Source organism: Erythrolamprus reginae, chromosome Z, assembly GCF_031021105.1.
Source record: "Erythrolamprus reginae isolate rEryReg1 chromosome Z, rEryReg1.hap1, whole genome shotgun sequence".
Taxonomy (NCBI): domain Eukaryota; kingdom Metazoa; phylum Chordata; class Lepidosauria; order Squamata; family Dipsadidae; genus Erythrolamprus; species Erythrolamprus reginae.
The window spans coordinates 57,206,615-57,233,692 of record NC_091963.1 but is presented as its reverse complement, the minus strand read 5'-3'; the positions used below and the strand labels follow the sequence as shown (position 1 = coordinate 57,233,692).

The 27,078-nt window shown below is 41.9% G+C and overlaps 1 protein-coding gene across 4 annotated transcripts in view; it reads left to right on the top strand.

The window, feature by feature from the left end:
• Positions 1-22,487, top strand: part of CAPN7 (calpain 7) — a 154,261-nt gene extending 131,774 nt beyond the window's left edge. For 3 of the 4 annotated variants that reach the window (XM_070726935.1, XM_070726933.1, XM_070726934.1), the window contains 3 exons: positions 21,406-21,536; positions 21,918-22,010; positions 22,101-22,487. In XM_070726935.1, coding sequence (XP_070583036.1) covers positions 21,406-21,536; positions 21,918-22,010; positions 22,101-22,245 — 369 coding nt within the window. In that variant the 3' untranslated portion in view covers positions 22,246-22,487. Of the gene's footprint in view, positions 1-2,528; positions 2,653-21,405; positions 21,537-21,917; positions 22,011-22,100 lie in introns of those variants that run through there. The other variant, XR_011556772.1, reaches the window with a different exon arrangement.
• The last annotated feature ends 4,591 nt before the right edge of the window (positions 22,488-27,078 follow it).

Genomic DNA, 27,078 nt, shown 5'->3' with positions numbered 1-27,078 from the left:
CGATGAACCACTGGATACACACCTAGGGAACTGGGCAAGGTCAGATAATAGATCACTGGATTGATGACCTTTTCCTCTAGGAACACCCATTAAGTGTTGATCAAACTTACGACGTGGTTTTTCTGAGAACAAATACTTGCTGCATAGCCAGACAGTGTCCAACAGCCAAAGGTGGGGTGTCTCTACGGGAGCGTACTGCAAATCTCTTGTAGTTCTCTTTAGCTTTATTCACATACTGCTTGACCATGGACTGGGGCTCTGACAAGTAGTCTTCTGCGACTGGAACTGGAGAATCAAGGAGTGTGAGTGGGAAGAATCTGGGATGATAACTGTAGCTGGCAAAGAATGGAGTGGTCTGAGTGGAAGTGTGTTGGGAGTTGTTAAAAACGAATTCGGCCATGGCAAGGTATGCTGATCAATCATTCTGCTGGTCATTGACAAAACAACACAGGTACTGCTCTAAGATGCCAGTCGCTTTCTCTGTACCACCATCAGTCTCTGGGTATTGTGTGCATGCTAGGCAAACTTCGACTTCAAGAGACAACATCGGTTCTTTCCAAAACTTAATGAGAGGGAAGGTTACTAGCTACAACAAATTCCTTTCTTAGAATCCAAGGTCATCTTTTGTTCTGCATCAATGGATGTAAGGAAGTGGTTGTGGAAAGCCCTATACTTGGATTGGTCCTCATGATGAACTTGTGGGTGTGGGGATGGAGGATGAACCTTAACCTGGGTGGTGAACTGGAAGGGAGTTAGTATCGGGATTGGCAATGGCGTGATCAACATAGCTCTGATAATAAATCGAACCTTGGATGAGATAATTGGATTGGAATTTGATTTATTTCTCATGATATTTGGGACACTGACATTTATCCTGATATTCCTATTTCCTTGGGGACGTGAACTCCCATCCCTCCTCTCCCAGCCACTGGCAGAGAGAAAACTCAGGAGAAATGGAAGAAAAAGGATTAACCAAAAAGCTTGAGGTTTTCAACCCCTCTCTCCTGGAGGAAACAACAAGAATTGAAGATACAGGGGAAAGCCCCCAGCATGGGAGATGAGAGCCTGGGGGGAGAGCCCTGATATGAAGACTTCTGGAGCGGTATATATCACAGGGATGGGATGGGCTCAGTGCCAATGGGCTCCTAGCCTGCCCCCTGCCCATGGGGCCCAGCAGCCACCTCTCTTCATTGCAACCATGAGAACAAGTGCTGCTTCCTTCTCTGCCCAGCTGCCTCTCCCTTCCAGTGGAGGGCTTCATCATGAAGCCCTCCCCCTCAGCAGGGAGGTCCGTCAGTGGGGGGGGGTCATCCTCTATTTGCCTGCTGCCATGCCTGCTGCTGCCTTTCCTGGCATGGCAGGCTCACCTTTCCAAGCCAAATATGATGGGAGACCCCAATAAGTTGGCCTATTTCCTTCATTGAACTGATGAGGAAAAGATTCTTTGATGTTGCAAGCCCAGGTGGAGGCAGAGAAGCAGATTGGCCTATTAAGACATTCAGGACGACCTATGAAGGAACTTGTGCGGGAATTCAGACAGGCTGTCGGCAAGCTGAGAGAATGGCCAGAAAGACTTTTGGTCCATACTTTTAAAAATGCCGGGACCTCCGGTTTTGGCGCCACATTGACAGCTGGGCAGCCTCCACCTCTCACGGTTGCTCCGGCTTTTTCACACTTTTTGACTGCTGAAAGGCGATCGTGGCTTTGGATGAGTCATTATCCGATAGGGGAAATGCCACCGCTTAAGGCGGAGCAGGCAAGCTCTCTAGACAGTGGGGATACTCCTGGGTCAGGCATGAAAGAGATCAGCATTTTTGCCGGTCGGGAAATGTGGCAAGCCAGCACCATTAGAGGAACGAGTAAGTAAAGCAACTGGAGCCGGTAAGAAGCTGAGGTTGTGAAGTGATAGTCATCAACATGAAGGTGGACTCAGAGAGAAAGCCTTTCTGCCATAAATACGCAGATACGGACTTTGCCACAAGAACGGAAAAGCAGCTGCTTTGTACTCGGCTGAGATTTACCAAGGTACAAGGGGACAGGCGGCAAACTGTTTAAATACAGCCTAGAGTTGAAGTCTGCTGTAAAACCATCAGTGTTAAGTCATAAAAATCGCTAATGGTGGAGAGGATTTAGATCGTATGCAGATAAGGCAAGAAAGTTACTTTTTGGAGGTTGTAGAAGGTTTGCGGAAGTGGCTAAAAGAGGAAGTGAAAGTGAAAGAGAAAGTGTTCCTAAGCTGAAAGTTGGCCTCGAAACTTGCATGAGACCAGAGGCTTATCTTTTTTTCCTCCTTTCTTTTCTTTTTCCTTTTTTATCTACACTTGTGACTTATCCCTTTGATAGATTAATACTGATTGACTGTGGAATTGACTCTGGACTTTTCTTTCATTGCTGTGTTCCTGGATTTCTTCCCCGCCATTTGCTGCTGTATTTACTGGACTGAAATAGAAAGACAAGATCAAGATATAACACCAGCTAATAGCTGCACTGACTTTTGATGACTTTTGATGATTTCCTTTTGCAAATAGGAGAGAAAGAAAGAAGAGGAAGTAGAAAAAAACCAGACAAGAAATTCGGATACTAAACTTTGAACCTTCTCTCAAAGGCAATTTTTCCTTTTCACTTTCTGGATTTGAAACGGACTAACCTGTGGTACACTCTATCTCTTACATATTATTGAAATTAATTGATAATTTGGTTATTTCATCACATATCTATTTGTAACCTAAATATCTATCTATTTATTGAACTAGAAATTTTGACAAGTTAAATCTTTTTTATTTCTTTAAATAATCAAATAGTTTAAAAATTAATTTGTCTCAATATGGAAGTAATACTAAGTGTTCTCCCTCTATTTCCTGAACTTTTTCTTTCTTTCTCTTTGTTGCTTTTGACCAATGCAATTAGATTATAAGGTCCTTGTTATTGTTATTATAAGGTATTGATTAGTATTGATAAGTTAGAATTTGAATCTGAATTTGACATTGTCCCTTTGACTTTAAGGTGCTATAAATAGAGAGGTGTAATATAAAGGGGAACAACTATAACTATCAGTGTAACCATTTTGATTAAACTGTTAGGGAAATCTTTGGAAATGTCGACCAATGTATCCTCAGTTATTATTTAGCAGTGGAAAAAAGTGACAGCACCACCATCCACACCCCAAAGTCAACATAGCTCTGAAATGCCCTCTAGTGACAAGGTAAAGACATACAAACCCTATCTACTCTGACTGTGATACAGGAAATTATGGTTAAAATACAAGAATCAATCAATAGAAATTATGAGGCCTTGACAGGGACCAAAGAAGAAATAAAAAAATTGATGAAAGAGTTGGGCGACTTGATAATAGGGTGGAGACATTTCATGAGGCGATAGGAGACAATAAACAAAAAATTCAAAAAACTGAGGAACATACGGAGAGAACGGAGACAAGACTATAATTTACTGAAGGTGAAACAAAAGAACCGTTGAACCTGAACGGTCTTCTCGATGCACTGGAAGGAGAGTCCACGTGGGTTATACTTTTTTATTTATTTTTTATTTATTATTTATTTATTTATTTATTTTAAATATTTTTTATTGATTTTTAACAATTTAACATCACACAACATAAAACAGTGCGTAGTGAATTGTGCCCACCACCCCGACATACACACATTCCCCACCACCAAATTGGGGGTATTTCTTGTATAGTCCACTTAACCCAAGAGCAATATATCTGTTTACATATTATAGAGTGATTCCAATTTATTTCTTGTAGCTTGGTCTCGGATTCTGCTCGTCATGTATCGTCTTACCTTGTCCCACCGTCCCATCAGCTGTCCCAACTCAGTTTCATTATCCAAATTTATCATTTTTTCCATAATTTCAAATTGAATATGGTCCACCATGTACCTATACCAATTTTGCATTGTCCATTTTGTCGCATTCTTCCAACCCAGAACTATTACTGCCTGAGCGCTTTCTATTGCTGCTTTTTTTATTTCTCTAAATTCTCCCATCGCATTACTTTTTACTAGTACTGCCATTTCCTTAGTGATTGTTCATTGTATATTTAACATTCTATTGATATCCTCTTTCACTTTTTGCCAAAATTCCTGCACTATCGGGCATTCCCAAAACATATGCATAAACACTCCTTTGTCTTGACAACCATGCCAACAATTCCCCCTGACATTCTGCTGAAAATGTGCGAATTGAACGGGAGTGAAATACCACTTATGTAATATTTTCCTTCTCATTTCCCTGATTCTTGTATTTTTAATTTTCCTTATATCTTCTACTATATTTTCCATTTCTTGTACCTCTACTAATATCTCATTTTGCCACCATATAGTCAATCCATCGATCGTGTCACCGTCTGACTGCACTAGCAATTTGTATATATTAGTTGCTTGCGCCTTTATCCCCTCACTTTTTTCTCTTATTATTTATGTTTTTTATTCACATGGGTTATACTTGAGTCTTATTGGTAGGGACTGAGTTTAGATTTACATATAAATTAAATGCTAATGATGTACCGCCCCCTAGCTGCCCCAGAGGCTCAGTTTAAAAAAACAAAGAGAGTAATAAGGAAATGCAAATTTTATTAAACATAATAATAGCCCAACTTAATAACTGTAACTATAAAACCGAACTGTCGAAATTTCGACACCCCTGGGCCAAAGGCCGGGTGGGTTTGGACTCTCCTTCCAGTGCATCGAGAAGACCGTTCGGGTAGGTTCAACGGTTCTTCTCCAATGCATCTGGAAGGAGAGTCCACGTGGGATATGCCCAAGTTCAATTAGTAAGGGAGGGAGAAGGCTGGACCAGGGGCGCAGTCGGCACGCACACCTTTTGCAGGACTCTTCTCCCAAAGGCTGCCTCCGCCGAGGCAAAGGTATCAAGTTTGTAGTGCTTTATGAATGTCAGTGGAGCAGACCATGTGGCTGCCCTGCATATGTCTTCCATGGAAGCCTGCGTGGACCACGCAGCTGAGGTGGCCGCACTTTGTGTTGAATGTGCAGTAATTCCGTCCGGAGGAAGACACGAGCGTGCTCCATAAGCCTCCGAGATACACATTCTGATCCAACAACTAATAGTCCGTGATGACACTTTGAGGCCCATTCTATGTTGGTCAAATGAAATAAGCAGGGCCTTCGTTTTCCTGAGTGTCTTGGTATGTCTGACATAAATCTTAAGTGCTCTCCGCACGTCAACCTTGTGCCACTTCAGTTCTGACTGGTGGCTGCCATGCCTACAAAAATCTGGAAGTACGAGCTCCTGTGATCTATGGAACCAAGTGTTCACCTTAGGTCCAAGCGCAAGACAACCCTGTCCGAGTGGAAGGTGCAGCGATCTGGACGAACGGAGAGAGCCGCCAGCTCTGACATGCATCGAGCAGAGGTGATTGCCACTAAGAATGCCATTTTAAGGGAAAGAAGTCTCAACGAAATCGTCCTAAGTGGTTCAAATGGAGGACCGGTGAAAGCCCAAAGAACCAATGACAGATCCCAGGTTGGGAACCAATGCACCGGTGGCAAGTGAGTGTTGGAGGCTCCCCTTAAGAAATCTTTGATCCACGGGTGATGTGCTAGGGAACCACCCTCCTCGGTCTTTAAGATGGTTGAGAGGGCGACCACCTGTCTCTTTAATGTGTTAGGTGCTAAGCCCTTGTCTAAGCTGTTTTGGAGAAATTCCAAAATTGGAATCAGTGATGTGCATTGCAGTTGGATGTCTCTCCTGGAGCAGAAGGTCACAAACGCGGCCCAGGTTGACTGGTAAATCCTCGTCATGGAGGGCCCCCTGGCCGCTTGGATTGTGGAAATGACCTTGTCTGGTAATCTGTGGCCTCTTAGTCTGTCCCCTTCAAGTGCCAGACGGTTAACTGGAACCATTGAGAATCCAGATGGGTTATGACCCCCTGGCTGAGGGAGATCTGTCGATCTGGAATCCTCCATGCGGGTGATATTAACAGACCCACGAGATCGAAGAACCAGGGCCAACGTGGCCAATGTGGTGCTACTAATAGTACCTCCACTTGCTCGGAGATGATCTTGAGAATCACTTTCGATATGAGCCTTGTTGGCGGGAAGGCATAGAGGAGAGCTCGGGGCCATGGGAGGTGTAACGCATCGATTCCCTCGGCTCCCAGCATTGGGAACCGCGAATAGAATCTGGGCAGTTGGGTATTGAGGTGTATTGCGAAGAGATCCACCTCTGGCTCTCCAAAGCATTTGGCAATCCATAGGAAAATGTCTGGGTCCAAACGCCATTCCCCAGGATCTAGTGATGCCCGGCTCAACCAATGCATGTTGGATGTGCCCGCAATGTGTTCTGCCTTTAGTGAAGCCAGATGCCTCTCCACCCAATTGAACAGAGACACTGTTTCTTCCATTAACCTGTGTGACCTCGTCCCCCCCTGATGATTCAGGTGGACCTTGGTTGCTACATTGTCCGTTAAGACTAGTAAGTGTTTGCTCTCTACTAACGGTGCAAAATTGTGCAATGCGAGCCGAACTGCTCTGAGCTCCAAGACATTGATATTGGTCGGTGTTAGGTCCTTCCAAGACCAGAGACCTTGTGTCACATGGGGGCCGATATGCCCTCCCCAACCGGTAAGACTGGCGTCCATCGTAAGGATGGTAGGTTCGTGGTGACGAAAGGAAGAGCCCCGGCAAAGGGCTGTGGACGTCCACCACTTGAGGGAAGAACGAACCCCTCTTTTCAAAGTGATCTGCTTGTGCGAATGGCTGATCCTCCTTTTCTGGTAGGGAAGTAGCAGCCACTGTAAGGGATGAATGTGATAACGTGTCCAAGGAACAATGCCGATGCAAGAAACCAGGGTCCCTAGTAATTTGGACAGAAAGGATAGAGATACCCTGCGTTGACCTTGGAGGGTGTTTACCAGCTTTCGTATGTTTGATTGTCTCTCCAGTGAAAGGTACACCATACTGGTAGTAGTGTCTATCGTTGATCTCAGGTGCAATAGTCTGGTGGTAGGTTCTAAGTGACTTTTTGGAACGTTGATGGTGAACCCATGGTCCTCCAAGAGCTGAATGGTTGCCTGCAGATCTTGCCGAGCCCTTGCTGGAGTTCTCGCTAGAACTATAATGTCGTCTAGATAGGCCAATACCCAGACACACCGAGACCATAGGTTGGCTGTCAGGGTGACCAGGAGCTTTGTAAAGGTGCGTGGGGCCGAGGCGAGGCCAAACGGCATTGGACAGTACTGGTAGTGTCTTTCCTCCACACAAAAGCGGAGGTACTGTCGATGCTCCCTGTGGATCAGGTAGGCCTCCTTCAAATCCACCGATGTGAGAAGATCCTGGGTGCAGACTGACTCCAGTATGGATCGGAGGGAGTGCATTTTGAACCTTCTGTAGCATATAAAAAGGTTCAGCTGCTTTAAGTTCAGTATTAGCCTGCACCCCCCCGATGATTTTGGAACAATGAATACCGTGGAGTAGAATCCGGTTCCCTCTATCCGGTGCGGTACCCTCTCTATAGCTTGTATTTTCAGGAGGTGTGAGATTTCCTGGTTCAGGAGGTCTCTCTTGGAATGGTCACGGATCAGAGGGCAGGAAAAAAACCTGTTCAGTGGCTGTTGGGAGAAATTCCAAATGCAGGCCTTGAGACACCGTGGAGAAGACCCATGTGTCTGAGGACATAACTCCCCAGGAGGCACTGAAGAATTGAAGTCTGCCTCCTAAGGGGTTTGTGTCTGCAGTGTCACTTGGAATGCCTAAAGTTCCTCTGGTTGGATCCTCTGTAGGATCGCTTGGGTTGTTGGAAACCCCTACTTCTGTCTTGAAAATATGCCCTATTGCCTGTATAGGGCATCTGATTGAACTGACCCTGTCCGTACGACCTTGCCGGCTGGGTCGCGCCAGAGGAAGACTCCCACCGAAAGGGCTGTCTACAAAAATAGGGAGTGCCATGACGATCCTGGCGCCTATAGATCCTTGGAAGGACCTTCCTTTTGTCTTTATCTTCCACAAGCACAGGGTCCAGTACTTCTCTGAAAAGTCTCTCCCCTTGAAAGGGAGAAGAGGCCAGACGCCAATTTCGATTTGGCATCTGCCTGCCAATTTCTAAGCCACAAAAAACAGCGCAATGACAATGTAGACACCATTCCCCTAGAGGAAAACTTTGCTGCATTCAAGGTAGCGTCAGCAGAAAACTTGGCTGCCGCCAGTAACTTGCTCAGGTCTTGTCTCAGCCTGCTGTCCTCAGGGGCCAGTCTGGATTGCACTTCCTGGATCCACAATATGGATGCTCTATTAAAAAATGACACTGCTGATGCGGCTCTTAGTGCCCATGCCGACATTTGATGGGCCTTACGTAGTAACGTTTCTGCTCTCCTGTCCTCTGGTTTCAGGCTGTCTTCTGATTCTGATGGTACCAGGGCTGTGGACACTAATGTGGCTACCGGCTTATCGATAGGCGGGAATTGTAAGGCTGTCTCGATTACCTCATCAAAGGTGTACAACCTTCGCTCCATCATGGATGGGCCCTGTGCTGCCGCTGGGTGCTGCCACGGGTTTTTAATGTTCTCCAAAAATATCTCGGACGATGGTATATGGTCCGATTCTTTGGGAGGCTCTTTAGTCAGGGCAGTTGACGTTCTAGCGGTGTTTGTTGCTTCCAAGGGTGTAGTGGAACCCTGCAGTTCGAGCACTTGCTTAGCCTTGTGTAACAGCATTCTGAATAAGGCTGCTCAGGAAAGTTGCCCTCACCATCTGACAGATCATTATCCTGGTCGCTATCCTCTTCCATCAGCGGGGAGTTTTCCATCATGGAGCCCAACCTCGGTGGCGGCGGTACTGACCAAAGGTCCCGAGGAAGGGCTGGGCACGGTGGTTGGAGTGTGGATTGGCATAAAGTTCAAATTGATGAAATAAAGCTCTTATCCGTAAATATAAATGGGTTAAATTCTCCACAAAAAAAGGGGGGGGGGAGGAATTCATAGGTTAATGGAGCAAAGTGTAGACATCTGCATTCAAGAAATCCACATCAAAAAAGAAAAGTCTAATTTATTATCCTTTCCCAAATTGGGAGAAGTCTTTTTATCTCTGTCTTCAGTTAAGAAAACTGTAGCTGTGTACATCAAGCCAATGTTGGATCCAAAATTAATATATAGCGATGAGAATGGAAGGATTGTGATTGTGATGGTGCTCCTTCAACTAATCAGTCTTCCTTCTTTCAGAGTTTGCATGAAAAAATACAGGAACTTGATAGGGACAATATATTAATAATTGGAGACTTTAATGCAATTAGTGATAGAAACAAAGATTATAATAGCTCAAAAATAATAATAAATTATGAAAAGAATTACTGGCAATTTTGGCTTAGTAAAATTGGAATTTGAAATAAAAGACATTTGGAGATATTTCCATCCAAACAATAAACTACTTTCTACTCCTGCCCTTTTAGGTCATGGTCCAGAATAGACATGGCGTGGGCAAGTATGGGACTAATAAATTATATTATAAAAATAAACATACTGCCCAATGCGTGGGCCGACCACAATCCCATTCTTCTAAATTGGCGAAGTTTGAATTAAAAAAACAAACTGAAAATGGACCTTAAATCCTACAGTTATAAATAATAAAAATTATATAGATAAAATGACAAACAAAATTGATATATTTTACCAAATAAAAGATGATGGGAATACATCCCTTCAGAATCTGTGAGATACAATGAAGGTGTATCTTAGAGGGATAACAATTGCATACTCAGTAAATTTGAAAAAACAAAAAAAAATCTAAATTACAATTTTTATAGTCGAAAGTAGCAAAATTAGAGAAAGAACTTCAAAAAAAAAAACCCAAAATAATAAAACACTTGGGCAATTGAATTTAGTTCAGCATAAAATAAATTTGATAACCCAGGAACAACTTGCACACAAAATTAAAAAAGCAAAACAAAGCTATTTTGAGTTTGGGAACAAACCAGGAAGGTGGTTGTCCCACAAATTAGCAAAACAAAAAGCTGACAGAACAATACATACCCTATATGATAAAAATGGTGAGTTAAAAACAAATAACTAATAAGAAACAAATTGCCCAAATTTTCTATGAAGACCCTTATAATACAGGAAACCCAAACCCAGAATCAATAACAGGCTACATAGCAAACCTATGCTTATCAAGTAGACAGATCAATGCTCAATGAAAAAATAAATGTGATGGAATTTAGAAAAGCTTTAACTAAACAGGAAAACAAAAAGTCCCCTGGCCCAGATGGCATCCCTATTAAAATTTATTTTTAAAAAATTGAACCTAAAATGTTAGAGCTTTATAATGAAATTTTATAAACTGGCATTTTACCAAACTCATGGAATGAATCTTACATAACCCTAATACCAAAAGATAATGGAGATACTCATCATATACAAAATTACAGACCTATATCCATACTAAATTCATATTACAAGTTATTGGCATCAATTATGTCTGAATTTTTTTAAAAAAATATTAAATAAAATCATACACCCAGACCAAAGTGGATTTCTTATACGACAAAATATTTCAAATAATACAAGAATTGTTTTAGATATACTGGAATATTATGATTAAAAAATTGATAGACAGCGCTAATATTCATTTATTTTATTATTTATTTTATTTATTAGATTTGTATGCCGCCCCTCTCCGTAGACTCGGGGCGGCTCACAACACAATAAAAACCAGTTCCTGACAAATCTAATAATTTACAATTTAAAATTTAAAATAGTTAAAAAAAACCATTTTTAAGCAGACATACCTACAAACATACCATACATAAATTATATAGGCCCGGGGGAGATATCTCAGTTCCCCCATGCCTGACGACAAAGGTGGGTTTTAAGGAGTTTGCGAAAGGCAAGGAGGGTAGGGGCAGTTCTAATCTGGGGGGAACTGGTTCCACAGAGTCGGGGCCGCCACAGAGAAGGCTCTTCCCCTGGGGCCCGCCAACCGACATTGTTTAGTTGACGGGACCCGGAGAAGGCCCACTCTGTGGGACCTAATCGGTCGCTGCGATTCGTGCAGCAGAAGGCGGTCTCGGAGATATTCTGGTCCGATGCCATGAAGGGCTTTATAGGTCATAATCAACACTTTGAATTGTGACCGGAAATTGATCGGCAACCAATGCAGACTGTGGAGTGTTGGTGTAACATGGGCATACCTGGGGAAGCCCATGACTGCTCTTGCAGCTGCATTCTGCACGATCTAAAGTTTCCGAACACTTTTCAAAGGTAGCCTCATGTAGAGAGCGTTACAGTAGTCGAACCTCGAGGTGATGAGGGCATGAGTGATTGTGAGCAATGAGTCCTGGTCCAAATAGGGCTGCAACTGGTACTAGGCGAACCTGGGCAAACGTCCCCCTCGCCACAGCTGAAAGATGGTTCTCTAATGTGAGCTGTGGATCGAGGACGACGCCCAGGTTGCGGACCCTCTCTGAGGGGGTCAATAATCCCCCCCCCCAGGGTGATGGACGGACAGATGGAATTGTCCTTGGGAGGCAAAACCCACAGCCACTTCGTCTTATCCGGGTTGAGCTTGAGTCTGTTGACACCCATCCAGGCCCCAACAGCCTCCAGGCACCAGCACATCACTTCCACTGCTTCGTTGATTGGTTCATAGCTATTTAAAAAGCTTTTGACAGCGTTTATTGGAACTTTTTCATAAACCAACTTGAGCATATGAAGTTTGGACACAACTTTATAAGTTTAATAAATCAATTTACTCAGACCAAACTGCAAATATCATTTTACACAGTGAAATTACTCCCAGAATAAACATTAAGAAAGGTGTCTAGCAAAGGTGTCTACTGGCCCCTCTGACATTCATTTTAGCTTTAGAAACATTGCTAAAGAAAATACGTGATAAAAAGGAAATTAAAGGTTTAGAAATAAGGAAGAATTCAAAGTGCAAGCACTCGCAGATGATGTGACATGGCTTTGGTAGTAGAGGAGCCAATGGAAGGAGGTAAAAATGTGATAAATGAAATCGAAGCTTTTGGAGAAATAACTGGGTTAAAAATGAACAAAGGGAAAACAAAAATAATCACAAAAAACATGTCTTGCGCACAAAAGAAAAAACTAGAAGATATGTTAAATATTAAAGTAGTCAAGAAAATAAGGTATCTAGGTTTAATAATTACTTCAAATTATAGTACATTAAAAAAGAAAATTAAGATACTTTAGTTGATAACATTTAAAAAGACTTTGATAGATGGTTTAAACTCCCATTATCTTTAATGGGAAAAATTGCAGTAATCATGTTCTCCCAAAACTGTTTTTTTATTCCGGGTAGCAACAATAAAACTCTCAAAAACTTTCTTTTTAAACCTAAATAAGAAAATGTCCAAATTTATATGATCAAAGAAAAAAGCAAGGATAAAATTTAAATTGTTACAAGAAGTAGAGGGGGATTTAATTTACCAAATTTTTAACAATACTACCAGGCCACGACCCTAAAATGGACACAGGAGTGGATACTCCTTCAAAATACAAGATAATTAACACTGGAAGGTTTTGATCTTCAAACCAGTTGGCACACATTTCTTAGCAGTGATAAATACAAGAAACACTCCTATTTTAAAACACACTATATAAGAAAAAGTTTAATAGATAATTGGATTCATATTAAAAAGGAATTTTACCACGCAACCCCCAAATGGATATCTCCACCTGAGGCTACATCCAACAATCTGGACAAAAGACAAAAAAAATATTTATCAACAAATTCTTGATGGAAACAACAAAATTTTATCTAAACCAACTTTAGCAAATAAGGGAATAAATTTGGATTGGATAAACTACTTGCAAATCAAATCAAAATTTAATGAAGACAAGAAATTACGGTTTCCAGAAACATAACAAATTAGATACAGTAGTTTTAGGATCAGATATCAAAACAATAGCGAAAATATACAACATACTACTTGTACATTTAATGGTAGGAGAGCAGGTTAAGCCAACTATGATAGCTTGAGCACAAAATTTTGAGTACTCGATACACTTAAACGATTGGGAAAAGATTTGGAATCAAAATTATAAATTAACCCTGGCAATTCCTTATAAAGAAAACCTTTATAAGTTGTTTTATCATTGGCACCTTCTCCCATCCCATATTGCCAAGATGTTTTCAAACTCTTCACCAAACTGTTGGAAATGTAAAAGAAAAATTGGGTCTTACTTTCATGCTTGGTGGACATGCCCTTTAGCAAAAAAATATTGGAACAAAAATATTGGAACAAATCATAAAACAAAACATTCATTTAAAACCGGAATTATTTTTATTAGGAATTTGCAAGGAAAACCTTTAAAAAGAGGATAGATATCTTGTTCTCCATATATTGACTGCTGCCAGAATATTATATGCCCAATATTGGAAAAAAGACACAATCCCATCTACTCTACATTTTATAAACAAGGTACATGAATTATTATTATTATTTATTGGATTTGTATGCTGCCCCTCTCCGCAGACTCGGGGCGGCTAACAACAATAATAAAAAACAACATGTAACAATCCAATTTAATAAAACAACTAAAACCCCTTATTATAAAAACCAAACATACTCACAAACATACCATACATAACTTGTAATGGCCTAGGGAAAGGAATATCCTAACTCCCCCATGCCTGGCGACAAAGATGGGTCTTGAGTAATTTGCGAAAGACAAGGAGGGTGGGGCCCGTTCTAATCTCTGGGGGGAGTTGATTCCAGAGGGCCGGGGCTGCCACAGAGAAGGCTCTTCCCCTGGGGCCCGCCAAATTACATTGGTTGACTGGACCCAGAGAAGGCCAACTCTGTGGGACCTTATCGGCCGCTGGAATTCGTGCGGTAGAAGGCGGTTCCTGATGTATTCTGGCCCAATGCCATGTACGGCTTTAAAGGTCATTACCAAAACTTTGAATTGTGACCGGAAACTGATCGGCAGCCAGTGCAGGCCGCGGAGCATTGCAGAAACGTGGGCGAATCTAGGAAGCCCCACAATGGCTCTCGCAGCCGCATTCTGCACGATCTGAAGTGTGGAACTGACTAAATGACTTATGAAATCCAAAACAGAGATAAAACGGTCTTCTACAGCACTTGGGATCAATGGTTCAAATGGGTAAAATGATTCAAATACAGTGAAAAGTAAAGGAAAAGAAATAAACAAATCTAAAATAACAAAGAACACACCCCAAATAGGAGAAATATTATATTTCAGATAAGAGATATAGCAAAAAAGATTTTTTTCTTGATTGATGATACATCTTAATTATTTTTATATTTTATCAGATAATTATCTGATAAATTGTGAAATATAAAAATAATTAAGATATACAAATATATACAACAAATTTTGAAAGGTCGCAGTTTTAGCAGTCAACAATACAGTTGACAACTCGTTTTATTTATGTGTGTGTGTAATGTTTTCTTAATTTCTTGTTTGTTTTTGTTGTTTGTTTTTTTTCTTTAATGTATTAAACTAATAAAGATTATTTTATTTTAAAAAATGCCCTTGGCCCAGAATTGAAATACGTGGGGTCCTCTGGGCCATTCAGAACTGGTATGTCATGGCTATCACTTTGGTTATAAATTTTTTATTGTTTTTCCACACCTTACAGAGATTAAAATAAATTAATTTAATTAATTAATTAAAATTAAAATACAATATAATACCAATTGTCAAATTCTTAATCCAAATTTTCCTAATTGTTTATCTGTTTTATTTTGATATACATCATTCATCTTGTGCTACCTCCTTTTCTAATTTTATCATCCGGGTTATTTTCCGCTTTCATACAAGCTAAAAATGCTATTAGCTAACAAAATTTCTCTTGGCTATTTGCTTCTTTCTACTAAAAACTAGGCTGTTGTGATTCAGTCCATTTCTTATATTCTTTATCTCATTCCTGCTTTTTAAACCCTCATTTTATCATAGCTGCCCTTTTCAAAGAAAGTTCCAAATTTACTTCTCTTCATACAACAAGAAAAAATATTGATTCATATCATGTTTTTGATCTAATTATTACAATAGCAATACAGTGATCCCTCGAGTTTCGCGATCTCGATCTTTGCGAAACGCTATATCGTGATTTTTCCACCCGATGACGTCACTCCCTTCCTTTCTCATCTTTCTTTCTCTCTCTATCTTGCTTCTTCCTCTCTCACACTCTCTTCGTCCCTCTCTCATCTCTTTCTTTCCTTCTCTCTCTTTCTCTATCTCTCCCCCTCTTGCTCTCAAGCGGCGGGCGGCACCCAGGGAAGGTTCCTTCAGCCGCCCACCAGCTGATCTGCTCGGCAGCGCAGTAGCAGCAAGGAGCCGAAGATGGGGTTTCCCCTTTGCGTGGGCAACGGGGAAACCTCATCTTCGGCTCCTCGCTGCTACTGCGCTGCCGAGCAGATCAGCTGCGGCGGGCGGACAAGCGGCGGAAAAGCGGCGGGCGGACAAGCGGCGGACAAGCGGCGGAAAAGCAGCAGCTGGACAAGTGGACAAGCGGTGGACAAGCGGCGGGCGGAAAAGCGGTGGAAAAGCGGCGGCCGGACAAGCGGAAAAGCGTCGGAAAAGCGGCGGCCGGACAAGCGGAAAAGCGGTGGACAAGCGGCGGAAAAGCGGCGGGCGGACAAGCGGAAAAGCGGCGGGCGGACAAGCGGAAAAGCGGCGGAAAAGTGGCAGCCGGACAAGCAGACAAGTGGCGGACAAGCGGGCAGGCAGGCGGCTCCTCAGCTGCTGGGTCTTCCCAGGTGCGGAAGTAAAAACACCATCTGCGCATGCGCGGCCATGGAAAAAGGGGCGCGCATGCGCAGATGGTGTTTTTACTTCCGCACCACTACATCCCGAAAAATCGATTATCGCGAGGGGTCTTGGAACGGAACCCTCGCGATAATAGAGGGATCACTGTACACAGAGGAGGAAAGGTAATTATTAAGAATTTAAATAATATTTTCTTCTTTCTGTGCTTAGACATTAGATCATTCCTTTCATTTTACAAATATATCATTTCTAATTAAACAAATCATAATTATTGTGTAACATATTTTTCTATTTTTCACCAAAAGTATCTTCCACTATCAATCCCAATACAATAGTAATTCTCCCTACTCTATATACTTTTCACTGTCGTTCTCAGTGTAATAATCTTCCCTAATCTATAAATTCCACTGCCAAACCCAGTGTAATAGTCTTTCCTAATCTATTTGATTTCACTGCCATTTGCAGTGTGATTATCTTCCCTAATCTATGTATCTTCCCTATTCTATATATCTTCCACTATTGAACTCAGTGTGATAATCTTTCCTAATCTAATTACAGTGATCCCCCGGGTATCGCGCTCCCGATCATTGCGAATGGGCTAAATCGCGATTTTTCAACCCGAAAGTCAAAACACCATCTACGCATGCGTGCCCTTTTTTTTATGGCCACGCATGCGTAGATGGCGCCGGGCAGATCAGCTGCTGGGTGGCTTCCCTGGGTCCCTTCGCCCGCCCACGCCGTTTGCTCGGGCCGCTTCCCAGCTGAGTACTCAGCTGGGAAGCGGCCCGAGCGAACAGCTTGTCCGCCGCCTGCCTGCCCGCGCCCGCGGCTCGCCCGCCCTTCGCCCCGCCCACGCCGTTCGCTCGGGCCGCTTCCCAGCTGAGTACTCAGCTGGGAAGCGGCCCGAGCAAACGGCTTGTCCGCCGCCTGCCTGCTCGCGCGCCCGCCCGCGCTTCGCCTGCCCACGCCGTTCGCTCAGGCTGCTTCCCAGCTGGGAAGCGGCGCTGGGGGTCTTACTGGCCGCCGCCGCCTGCCTGCCCTTCGCCCGCCCACGCCATTCGCTCGCGCTGCTTCCCAGCTGGGAAGCGGCGCGAGCGAACGGCGTGGGCGGGCGAAGGGCGGGCGGGCAGGCAGGCGGCGGACAAGCGGCGGGCGCGGCAGCAGTGAGGAGTGGGCGGCCGGTAAGACCCCCAGCGCCGCTTCCCAGCTGGGAAGCGGCGCGAGCAAACGGCGGGCGGCGGGGAAACCCCAATCTTCGGCTCGCTGCTGCGGCTATAGTAAAAACACCATCTGCGCATGCGTAGATGGTGTTTTTACTTCCGCAGCGCTACTTCGCGAAAAACCGGTCATTGCGAGGGGTCCTGGAACGGAACCCTCGCAATGATCGGGGGATCACTGTAATTTAACTGTCATTCCCAAAATAGAACTCTTCCTTGCTCTACCTATCTTTCACTATAATGCCCAATATAAACACAATATTATTTATTTTCCCCATATTAATCCTCCTTTAATAATCATAGCTTTATTATATCCCTTTTCTCCTGTTTTTTTTTACCATTATAAATCACATTATAATCTTATTATTCAAATAATCAGTAAGAATATTAAAAATATTAATCATCCATAATAATCATAACCATTTTCAATTTTCTCTTCCTTATTCAACCATTCCATTTTAGCATTATTTATCTCTAATAACATTTTTTTACAATAACTGCTTGCAATAATTCCTCCAACCATGAGATGGCAGACTTTCATATCTTCCAAAGTAAAATATTCCTCTTCATTCAATGTATACAAAAAAAAGAAGCAGCCACCACAAAGAAAAATTATAATCTCTAATTTAAAAGTCCAAATTCAAAAAAAGAAAACAACATTAAATATCTTAATAATCCAGTCTTGGGCAATTTGCTGTGTTCTAAAGCCTCGCTATTCACCCCATCGCTAAATAGCTGATTATGCTTCCATTTCTGGCAGTTTTAGCTTTGTTAAAAATGAAAATCAGAAAAAAAAACGTGAAATCCGCTCGGCCATCCTCACTCACCAGCACATCATTTGATCTTTTTGAAAAAAAATTAACTTTATTGAAATACACATATCAACACAATACACAAAACAACACAAAATCATTTTAAAAAGAAAAGAAAGTTGGACGAAAGTGTGGCTAATCCTAATATTGATTCTAACTATGTTGACATTCTAATACAGTTCATATTCGATAGGTCATATACACCAGTTTTGTTAACAGTAAAATCCTAAATCAAATAAATAATCTTCTATCTCTAATATTTTTTTTACAATCTATACGATTACCAGGCAATAACTTTGTTAATAAAATATTAATCCAATGTACATTAATTACTTAATCCTTTTTTCTAACTAACAGTAGAACATATCCCAACGTTTGTAAAAATCGGATTCGTCTTTATTTTGAATTTCCAGCATTAATTTATCCATCTTAGCACAGGTTGTAATTTTTTCTATGATCTCTTCCTGATGAGGTACCCTTTTATATTAATCTAGCTGCTGTTGTTATATGGATGTACAAATATGTCTGGTGCCTTTCTAATTTTTGTTGAAGTATTCCCAACCTTCCAGAGTTTTATTTATTTTGGTACTTAAAATTCCTTCCAGCCAGCTTATAATCTTTTCCCAATAGGATTTTGCTTTTTCACATTTCCCCCAAAGGTGAAAATAAGAGCCAATTTCTCCTTTGCATTTCCAGCATTTGGGTGTAAGTTTTTATCAATTCTAGCTAGCTGAATGGGTGTTATGTGCCATCTATAATACATTTTGAACCAATTTTCTTTGTACGCTGTAGCTAATGTCAATATTAGATTTCTCTCCCATGATTGTTGCCATTTATCTTGAGTTAGTAGGTAGAGATATAATTTCTGAATTGATTTTTCCTGTTGTCCTAGAAGTAATTTATCTAGTATTTTTTCCTTCTCGATTCCTGGTTCTCTCGTCCTTATCGTATTTTGATTTGATCTGTAAATATTCCCATCTTCCTTAATTATGTGTTTATATGTAATGATTTTACCCAGTCTCCTGAAATTTGGGTGGATAAAGGCTTCTGATGGTGAGAATCAATTTGAAATACCTCTATATTCCTGTCTTTTTAATTTTTTGCTAGACTTTTAACAGATATTTTCTAATAAAATGATTTGTAAAATATCTATGAGTTTTAGCTTTCTCTTCCCATAAAGAAGAATGCCATCCAGAGTACAAATCATGGCATTCTAAATTTAGTAACCTGGTGTTGTCTAGTTGAATCCAATCTTTAATCCAAGTTAGAATAGATGCATTATAATATTCTTTCCAATCAGGTAAACTAAGACCACCTTCTTTTAACATTTGTAGGTATTTAAACCGAATTCTAGGTTTTTTGTGCTGCCAAAGAATTTACTCATTAATCTATTCAAATTTGTAAACTAATATTGCTTAAGATTTATAGGAATATTTTGTAATTAAAAAAGAATTTTTGGTAAAACAGTAATACCTCATCTTACAAACTTAATTGGTTCCGGGACAAGGTTCGTAAGGTGAAAAGTTCATAAGATGAAGCAATGTTTCCCATAGGAATCAATGGAAAAGCAAATAATGCGTTCAAGGCCAAAACTCACCCCTTTTGCCCATCACTGCCGGCATTCAGATCCTTGTTCGGGGGCGGGTGGCAGGGGGGTGGATGTGACATTCCTGGTGCTGCTGCTGCTGCTCAAAGGGAAATCACCGCCGCTGCCACTATCCTCTTGTCCTGGCCAGAGGGATGGAATCCGCCAGGACATGGCAGCCCCACCCTTTGGGAGGGCAGGGCTGGAGCAGAGGGGTGGCTACGAAGGGGCTGGCTCGGCGAAAGCGCTTCCAGCAAAGGAGCTGTGAGAGGGTTTTCTCCAAGCGCTTCAGGAACACCTGCCCCACCCCTCTCGCAGCCCCTTCGCTGGGAGCGCTTTCAGTGAAGGGGGCTGTCAGCGAAGGGGCTGCAGGAGAGGCGGGGCAGGCATTCTGGAAGAGCTTGGAGAAAGCGATCGCAGCGAAGCGGCTGCGAGAGCATTTTCTCAGAATGCTTTAGGAACACCTGGTCTGCCTCTTCTGCAGCCCTTTCGCTGACAGCCCTGGATGAAAGTGCTCCCAGCAAACGGGCTGCGAGAGCGGCGGGGCGGGCGTTCCAGAAGCGCTCGGCGAAAGCACTCCCAGCGAAGTGGCTGTGAGATGGGAACGCCTGCCCCACCTCTCCTGTAGCCCCTTTGCTGACAGCCCTGGACGAAAGCGCTCCCAGCGAAGGGCCTGTGAGGTCTTCACTGGGAGCGCTTTCACTGAGCGCTTCGGGAACGCTTGCCCTGCCTCTCTCGCAGCCCCTTTGCTGGGAGCGCTGTCAGTGAAGGGGCTGCAAGAGGGCCGCTTGAAGCTGCCCGCCAGGATCCTCGCTAGTGGCCGGAGAAGCTGCAGCCAATGCTGCGGGTGGAAACATCCCCCAAGGCAGGAGGTGCAGAAAGCCGGAGAGGGGCGGATCGGGCGGGCGGGGGGCTGCGGCGTGAGGTCAGGGGCATGATGGGGCCAAAGGAGGTGCAAAAACTATTGCAAACTTCGGAGGCTGCAGCGGTGGTGATGGCGGTGGCATCTCTGAGCAGGCAGCGGCTCCAAAGCGGGCTCCAGGTTCAGGCGCGGTTCTCCCCCCCCCTGCAGAATCCTGCCAGAGGCTGTAATCAAATGGGAAATCTCGGCGGTGACAGTCAAAAGGCAGGTGAATCCCTGCGGCAGTCAGAGAGCGCACGTGCAGTATGAGAGCACACGCGCAGTAAGAGAGCCCACGCACCTGGGCTCGGGTTCGTAAAACAAAAATAGTTCTTAAGACAGAGCAAAAAAATCGTAAAACCCAGGTTCGTATCACGAAAAGTTCATATGAAGGGGCGTTTCTAAGACGAGGTATCACTGTACATTCATTTTAATTGTAGCAATCCTTCCCATAAAAAATAGTTGAAGTTTCCCCCAATTGTCCAAATCTATTTTTATTTTTTGAGTCAATTTATCATAATTGTTGGATTTAAGTTTTGCACACTTAATCAGAAAATTGTAGTTTGTGTTACTGATTCAAATCCAATTCCCCTTTCTGGAATATCTCACCTCCCTAAAATTATGTATAGGTAGTCTTCAATCTAAGACCACTATTGAGTCCAAAATTTCTGTTGCTAATTGAGACATTTGTTAAGTGAGTATTTTGTCTTTTTTGTCACAGTTATTAAGTGAATCACTAGAGAGTAGTGCAGTTATTAAGTGAATCTGGATTTCCCATTGGCTTTATTCGAAGGTCACAAAAGTGATCAGATGACATGGGATACAGTAGCAGTCATAAATATGAACCATCTGTGAAACACCTGCATTTTGATCAAATGATCTTGGGGATGCTGCAAAGGTCATAAATCTGAAAAATGGACATGAGTCACATTTTTCAGTGCCACTGTAATTTTGAATAGTCCCTAATCAAACTGTTGTAAATTGAGAACCACCTGTACTAAGCATTGGGTCAAATTAAATTAATGAGATTTGCTGAGGAATCAACTTTATCTTTGAAATGAATAATAAGGACTGATTAAATAGGAGAGATTAAATTAAATTGAAAGTTATTTTAAGAAAGAAGAAGAAAATAGGTGTGCTAGCTAAGCTTTTGGAATGATTTTTTTCAGGTGAATGGACAGTGGAAAGCTCGCAGCGCAGGAGGATGTGGAAATTTTAGAGATACTTGCAAGAATAACCCAATATACCAGTTTCAAGTGGGCAAGACTGGGCCGCTCCTGCTTGAATTAAGAGGACCAAGGTTTGTATAGTGTTAAATAATTGGAACAATACAGTTAACTACTTACAGGTAAGACTTGCAGTTTCAGACTTAAAAATTTTCAGCCCATATTGCCAGCAATTAGAACCAAATAATAGTTTTCTTTTTAAAAATGTTGTTTATCATTCTGAGCTCAACCTCAAACTCTGAGGCTGCCTTCATACATCACATTAATCCATAAACAATTATTACAGTGACTAGTATTGCATGGGATCTTTGGGAGAAGTTAAACACTCTCTTATGACTTAGCACAAACTGCAGATCAAATATAGATCCAGTTAGAATCAGAGAATATAGACCACATTTTAAAAGTTTTAATTTTGCTTTCAATTCAGAAGCTTCCAACTTCTGGTTCATTTATAGGCAGTACAGTGTGGGACTTGAAATTGTAACAGTCTCTTCAATAGGAGACCCGGGATCTTTGGGTTTTCAGAAGAAAAACAGTGGTGATTACAGGTAATGGCTCATCTAATTTCTGCATATTTTATCACTATTATATGAGATCTTATATAACAGTACCCTTTTCTCTCTATTTTACTTTCCAAGGTGTGGCTTTTGTTATCTGGAAATTGAGAATATATCTCCTGGTACTTACAATATTATTCCAAGCACTTTCCTTCCACAACAAGAAGGACCATTTTTCTTGGACTTCAATACTGCCACCCCTCTTAAAATATCACAGCTGCAATGAGGTTACCTGCAAAACTATTTTTAATAAAAATGGCAAAGTATGCCTGCCACACTGAAGAACTATCTAAGAACCTACTGAGAAAATATTTATATGGGATACAGAAAAGGAATGTGGATTGTCATAAGAAGATTTGCACTCAAATTTAGAACTGCCTAATCTTTATGGTTGGCAAAACAATGGAAAACATGGATTTCTGTTATTTGTACAGAGGCAAAGTTGAGGCAAGCAAGAAAATTTACTCATGTACCCTGGTATTTAATTTTGCAAGGCTTTGATTATACAAATCCTTCCCTGGTGCAGAGCTGAAGGGATTGGATACTGTAGCCTAGAGGATAATTCTCCTAGTCTCCCTTAATTTTCAAATTCAGCAAAAAAACATGTGACAATATGTCACGTTTTTTGCTGAATTTGAATATATATATATATATATATATATATATATATATATATATATATATATGCGCAAAACATTACACAGGGCAAAACCCGAACTCAGAACAATCTACATACATATACCCGTGAAAATTTACGAAAACATATATATATATATATATATATGTATGTATGTATGTATGTATGTATGTATGTATATGTATGTATATATATATGTATATATATATATGTATGTATGTATGTATGTATGTAGATTGTTCTGAGTTCGGGTTTTGCCCGGTGTAATATTTTGAGTGTCTATGCGACGTTTCGGTGAAATCACATTCACCATCATCAGGCTGAAGTTATAAGCTTCGTGCTGCTGTAAATATTTATCCATATTTACAGCAGCACGAAGCTTATAACTTCAGCCTGATGATGGTGAATGTGATTTCACCGAAACGTCGCATAGACACTCAAAATATTACACGGGGCAAAACCCGAACTCAGAACAATCTACATACATATACCCGTGAAAATCTACGAATCAGGTATATGTATGTAGATTGTTCTGAGTTCAGGTTTTGCAATCTACATACATACATACATAAATACATACATATGTATGTATATATATATGTATATATATATATATGTAGATGTATATACTGTAATGCCAATTCCATCGACTTAATATGGGATAGTTGTCCTGGAGAAAATTAGCCATTTTTCCTACTTTATCTGAGGATGAAGTAAAATTGATGCTTGTTGGCCACTATTGATGCTTGTTTATCACTGCTTGTTGGCCACTGTTTTCTTCATACAAGGGTGGAAAGAATTGGATATACAGAATATATAAAACTGTTATTAGAGTGGCATACTTTATGGACATACATGTTTGTAAAAGTATGGGGCATGGCTGATATGCTTTTGAGTTAAAAGCTGCATTCTTAAGACTAAAACTCATCTCCAACTTTTATTTCATGATGTATTATAAAATCCTCCAATATAGTTTCACAACAGAAATTCAATTGTATTAAAACTGTACACAAACATTTGAACTTTTGCTTTTGTTGCCAATTTCTGCAGCACCTTTGGAAATAATGAGTATTTTACCCCATCAACAGTACTTGTTACATTTGTAGAGTTCACAGAGAAATATATTACTGAGTGAATGGTTGGATGGATGGGATTACAGAAAACTAGCCCAGAGTTTATTTTTCTTTTAATTCCTTATTTCGGGGTGGTGTTGGTGCGGAGTGGATCTTGGCACTAAGTGGCCTATGACCTATATTTCAAAGCAGGTACTTTCTCTGTATCCTGATAGAGAAACATCTGCTGCTGCCTAGGATTGAATCCTCAACTTTCCAAGTGGAAGGTGAGCCTCTTTACCTCTAGGCCCTAGTGCTGCTCAAACCAAGAGCACATTTGGTTTCTTAAATTTATAAAACAGGTGAAACAGATGTAATTCTGTGAAGTAAACCAGATAGCCAAGATCTTTTTGTTTATATTTCAATGATAAGTATGTTGGTACATTTGAATAATTGTTAGTTTGATTTTATCTATGCAAAAGAATAAGATCATTTTTCAGAGCTTTTCCTTGAGTCTTTAAAACCTGTGAGCTTTCTGAGCATCAGTCTTCTGATTGGACAAAAAGATTAAATCAAACTGTCTCTTAACTCTAAGTTCAGTTAGGAGTAGTCAATATTTCTAAACATTAAATACAAGTTAGCTAAATTTATTAAGAATCTTGCATCTCCAATAGAAGACAGCCTTAAATTTTTGAAGGTACAGTGATCCATCGATTTTCGCGATCTTGTTCTTCGCGAAACGCTATATCGTGATTTTTCCACCCGATGACGTCACTCTCTTCCTTCCTTTCTCATCTTTCTTTCTCTCTCTCTTTCTCTATCTTGCTTCTTCCTCTCTCACACTCTCTTTCTCCCTCTCTCATCTCTTTCTTTCCTTCTCTCTCTTTCTCTATCTCTCCCCCTCTTGCTGGCGGGCGGCGGGCGGCCGCATCAGCGAGGACCTGGGGTTTCCCCTTTGCGTGGGCGGCGGGGAAACCCGGATCTTCGTCTGCTCGCTGCTGCTGCAGGCAGGCAGGCGGCGGACAAGCGGCGGGCGGACAAGCGAGGCGGCGGACAAGCGGCGGGCAGGCGGCGGACAGACAAGCGGCGGGCGCGGCAGCAGCGAGCAGACGAAGATCGGGGTTTCCCCTTTGCGTGGGCGGCGGGGAAACCCCGATCTTCGGCTCCTCGCTGCTGCGGCGCTGCCGAGCAGATCAGCTGCTGGGCGGCGGAAGGAACCTTCCCTGGGTCTTCCCAGGTGCGGAAGTAAAAACACCATCTGCGCATGCGCGGCCATGGAAAAAGGGCACGCATGCGCAGATGGTGTTTTTACTTCCGCACCACTATATTGCGAAAAATCGAGTATCGCGAGGGGTCTTGGAACATAACCCTCGCGATACTCGAGGGATCACTGTATTTGCAAGATAGCACAGCTAAGCACAGCTAGGCCTTTTCCCTTTCAGCAGCCCACCAAGCAAGACATTTCTTAGCACTGAGTGCAGCTTCCTAGAAGTGAACTTTAAACAAATCAGCACTATGGATTTTAAAAGTTGACTTCATGGCTGACAGATTTAGGAGATAAATTATAGCCCGCATGGACTACAATAAATCAAATCTGAGAATCGATGGATTAAAGTAGAGAAACAGCTTTCAAACGAAGTTAATTTTATTAGAAAATAAGAAAATATATCTAATGCCTAACAGAGGCATCTTCTATGCGTGCTACATCTTTGAAGACAAAAGAAAGAAGATGGAGTCTTTGGAGAAGAAAGGAAATGATGCATGTATGACAGGCAGGATTTTACATCATAATGGGCGGAGCTAACTAACATACACATTATTAACTATTTAATTACTGAATGTCTCTGGGGCTGGCAATGCACAGTGTGGCAATGGCTGCATATTTTTCAGGCTCCCCACCCAAGGCCCCAGAGCCATGCTTTCACTCCTTTTCAAAAAGCCAGGAGAGCTGGGATCTGCCCAGCCCCTGGGGGAAGATTATACCTGGACTGAACAGTCCAGCTTTCTAAGGTAATTAATGAGATGGCAATATTAAAGGCAAACCTTCCGTTGTAAGTCAGTAATCAAATAAAGAACACAATAACTGATTTAAGGATGAATTAGGGCTATTCTACAGAACATCAATTTTCCACGTATCTCACGAATTGCCTAAGAATTTTTGATGTAAATACATTTTGTCTGCCCATTACACATACAAATGATAACTCCCTATTATGTGCATATAGTGAAAGTAGGCAACTGAATTTTATTTTTAATGTGTGCCTGAGTGCTCACAGTAAAAAATGACAGTAAAAGTTATCTTAGTATTTCAAAGATACATAAAGTAAGATTTAATTGATTTGGACAATATGGGACTACTGCAAATTAGTACTGAGCCTTTCTAATGAAGCTGAATAACACATTTAGGGAAAATACCAGAATCAAAGCCATGCAACTTGTGGTGCAGAATGCTTCATCAGCTAGAACAAAACTATTAGTAACCAGATTTATGAATCAAGCTCTACATTATTGCTAGCACCATCAGTCAAACACGCTAGTTTTTAAGAGCATAAAAATCTATGACAATATTACAATAGAATAACAAAGTTGGAAAGGACCTTGGAGGTCTTCTAGTCCAACCCCCTGCTTAGACAGCAAACCCTACACCACTTAAGAGAAATGGTTATCCAACATCTTAACAACTTCCAGTGTTGGAGCATTCACAACTTCTGGAGGCAAGTTGATTAGTTGTTTTAACGGTCCTTAGTTTTAAGTTGTTTCTCTCCTTGATTAGTTTCCACCAATTCCTTCTTGTCCTACCCTCAGATGCTTTGGAGAATAGCTTGACTCCCTCTTCTTTGTGGCAACCCCTGGAATACAGTATTGGAACACTGCTATCATGTATCCCCTAGTCCTTCTTTTCATTAAACTAGACCAGTGATGGCGAACCCTTTTTCCTTCAGGTGTCAAAAGTGTAGGCGTCCATAATTCAATGACACCCCCCCATGCATCCTGCCCCCTGCGTATGTTGATGCATGTGCTCCCCCCATGCATGCAGGCATTACACTCTGCACCCCATTTTGAGCCTAGCAGGCCTCCCTAAAGCCTCCAGAGGGTGAAAATGGCCTCCCATGCCTCCCTAGAGGCCAGAAATAGCCCGTTTCCTGACTTCCAGTAGGCCCATTTTTCGCCCTCCAAAGGCTTTCCTGAAGCCTCCAGAAGACAAAAACGGCCTCCCCATCCCTCCAGAGACAAAAAATGCCTCCCAGAGCCTCCGCACCAGCTTTGTACTTGTGTGATATCCAAAATGGGCCACATGGAGACTCCTCGGAGGGAAAGAGTAGCTGGGCAGGGCCAGCCAAAAATCAGCTAGATGGTGTGCACATGCATG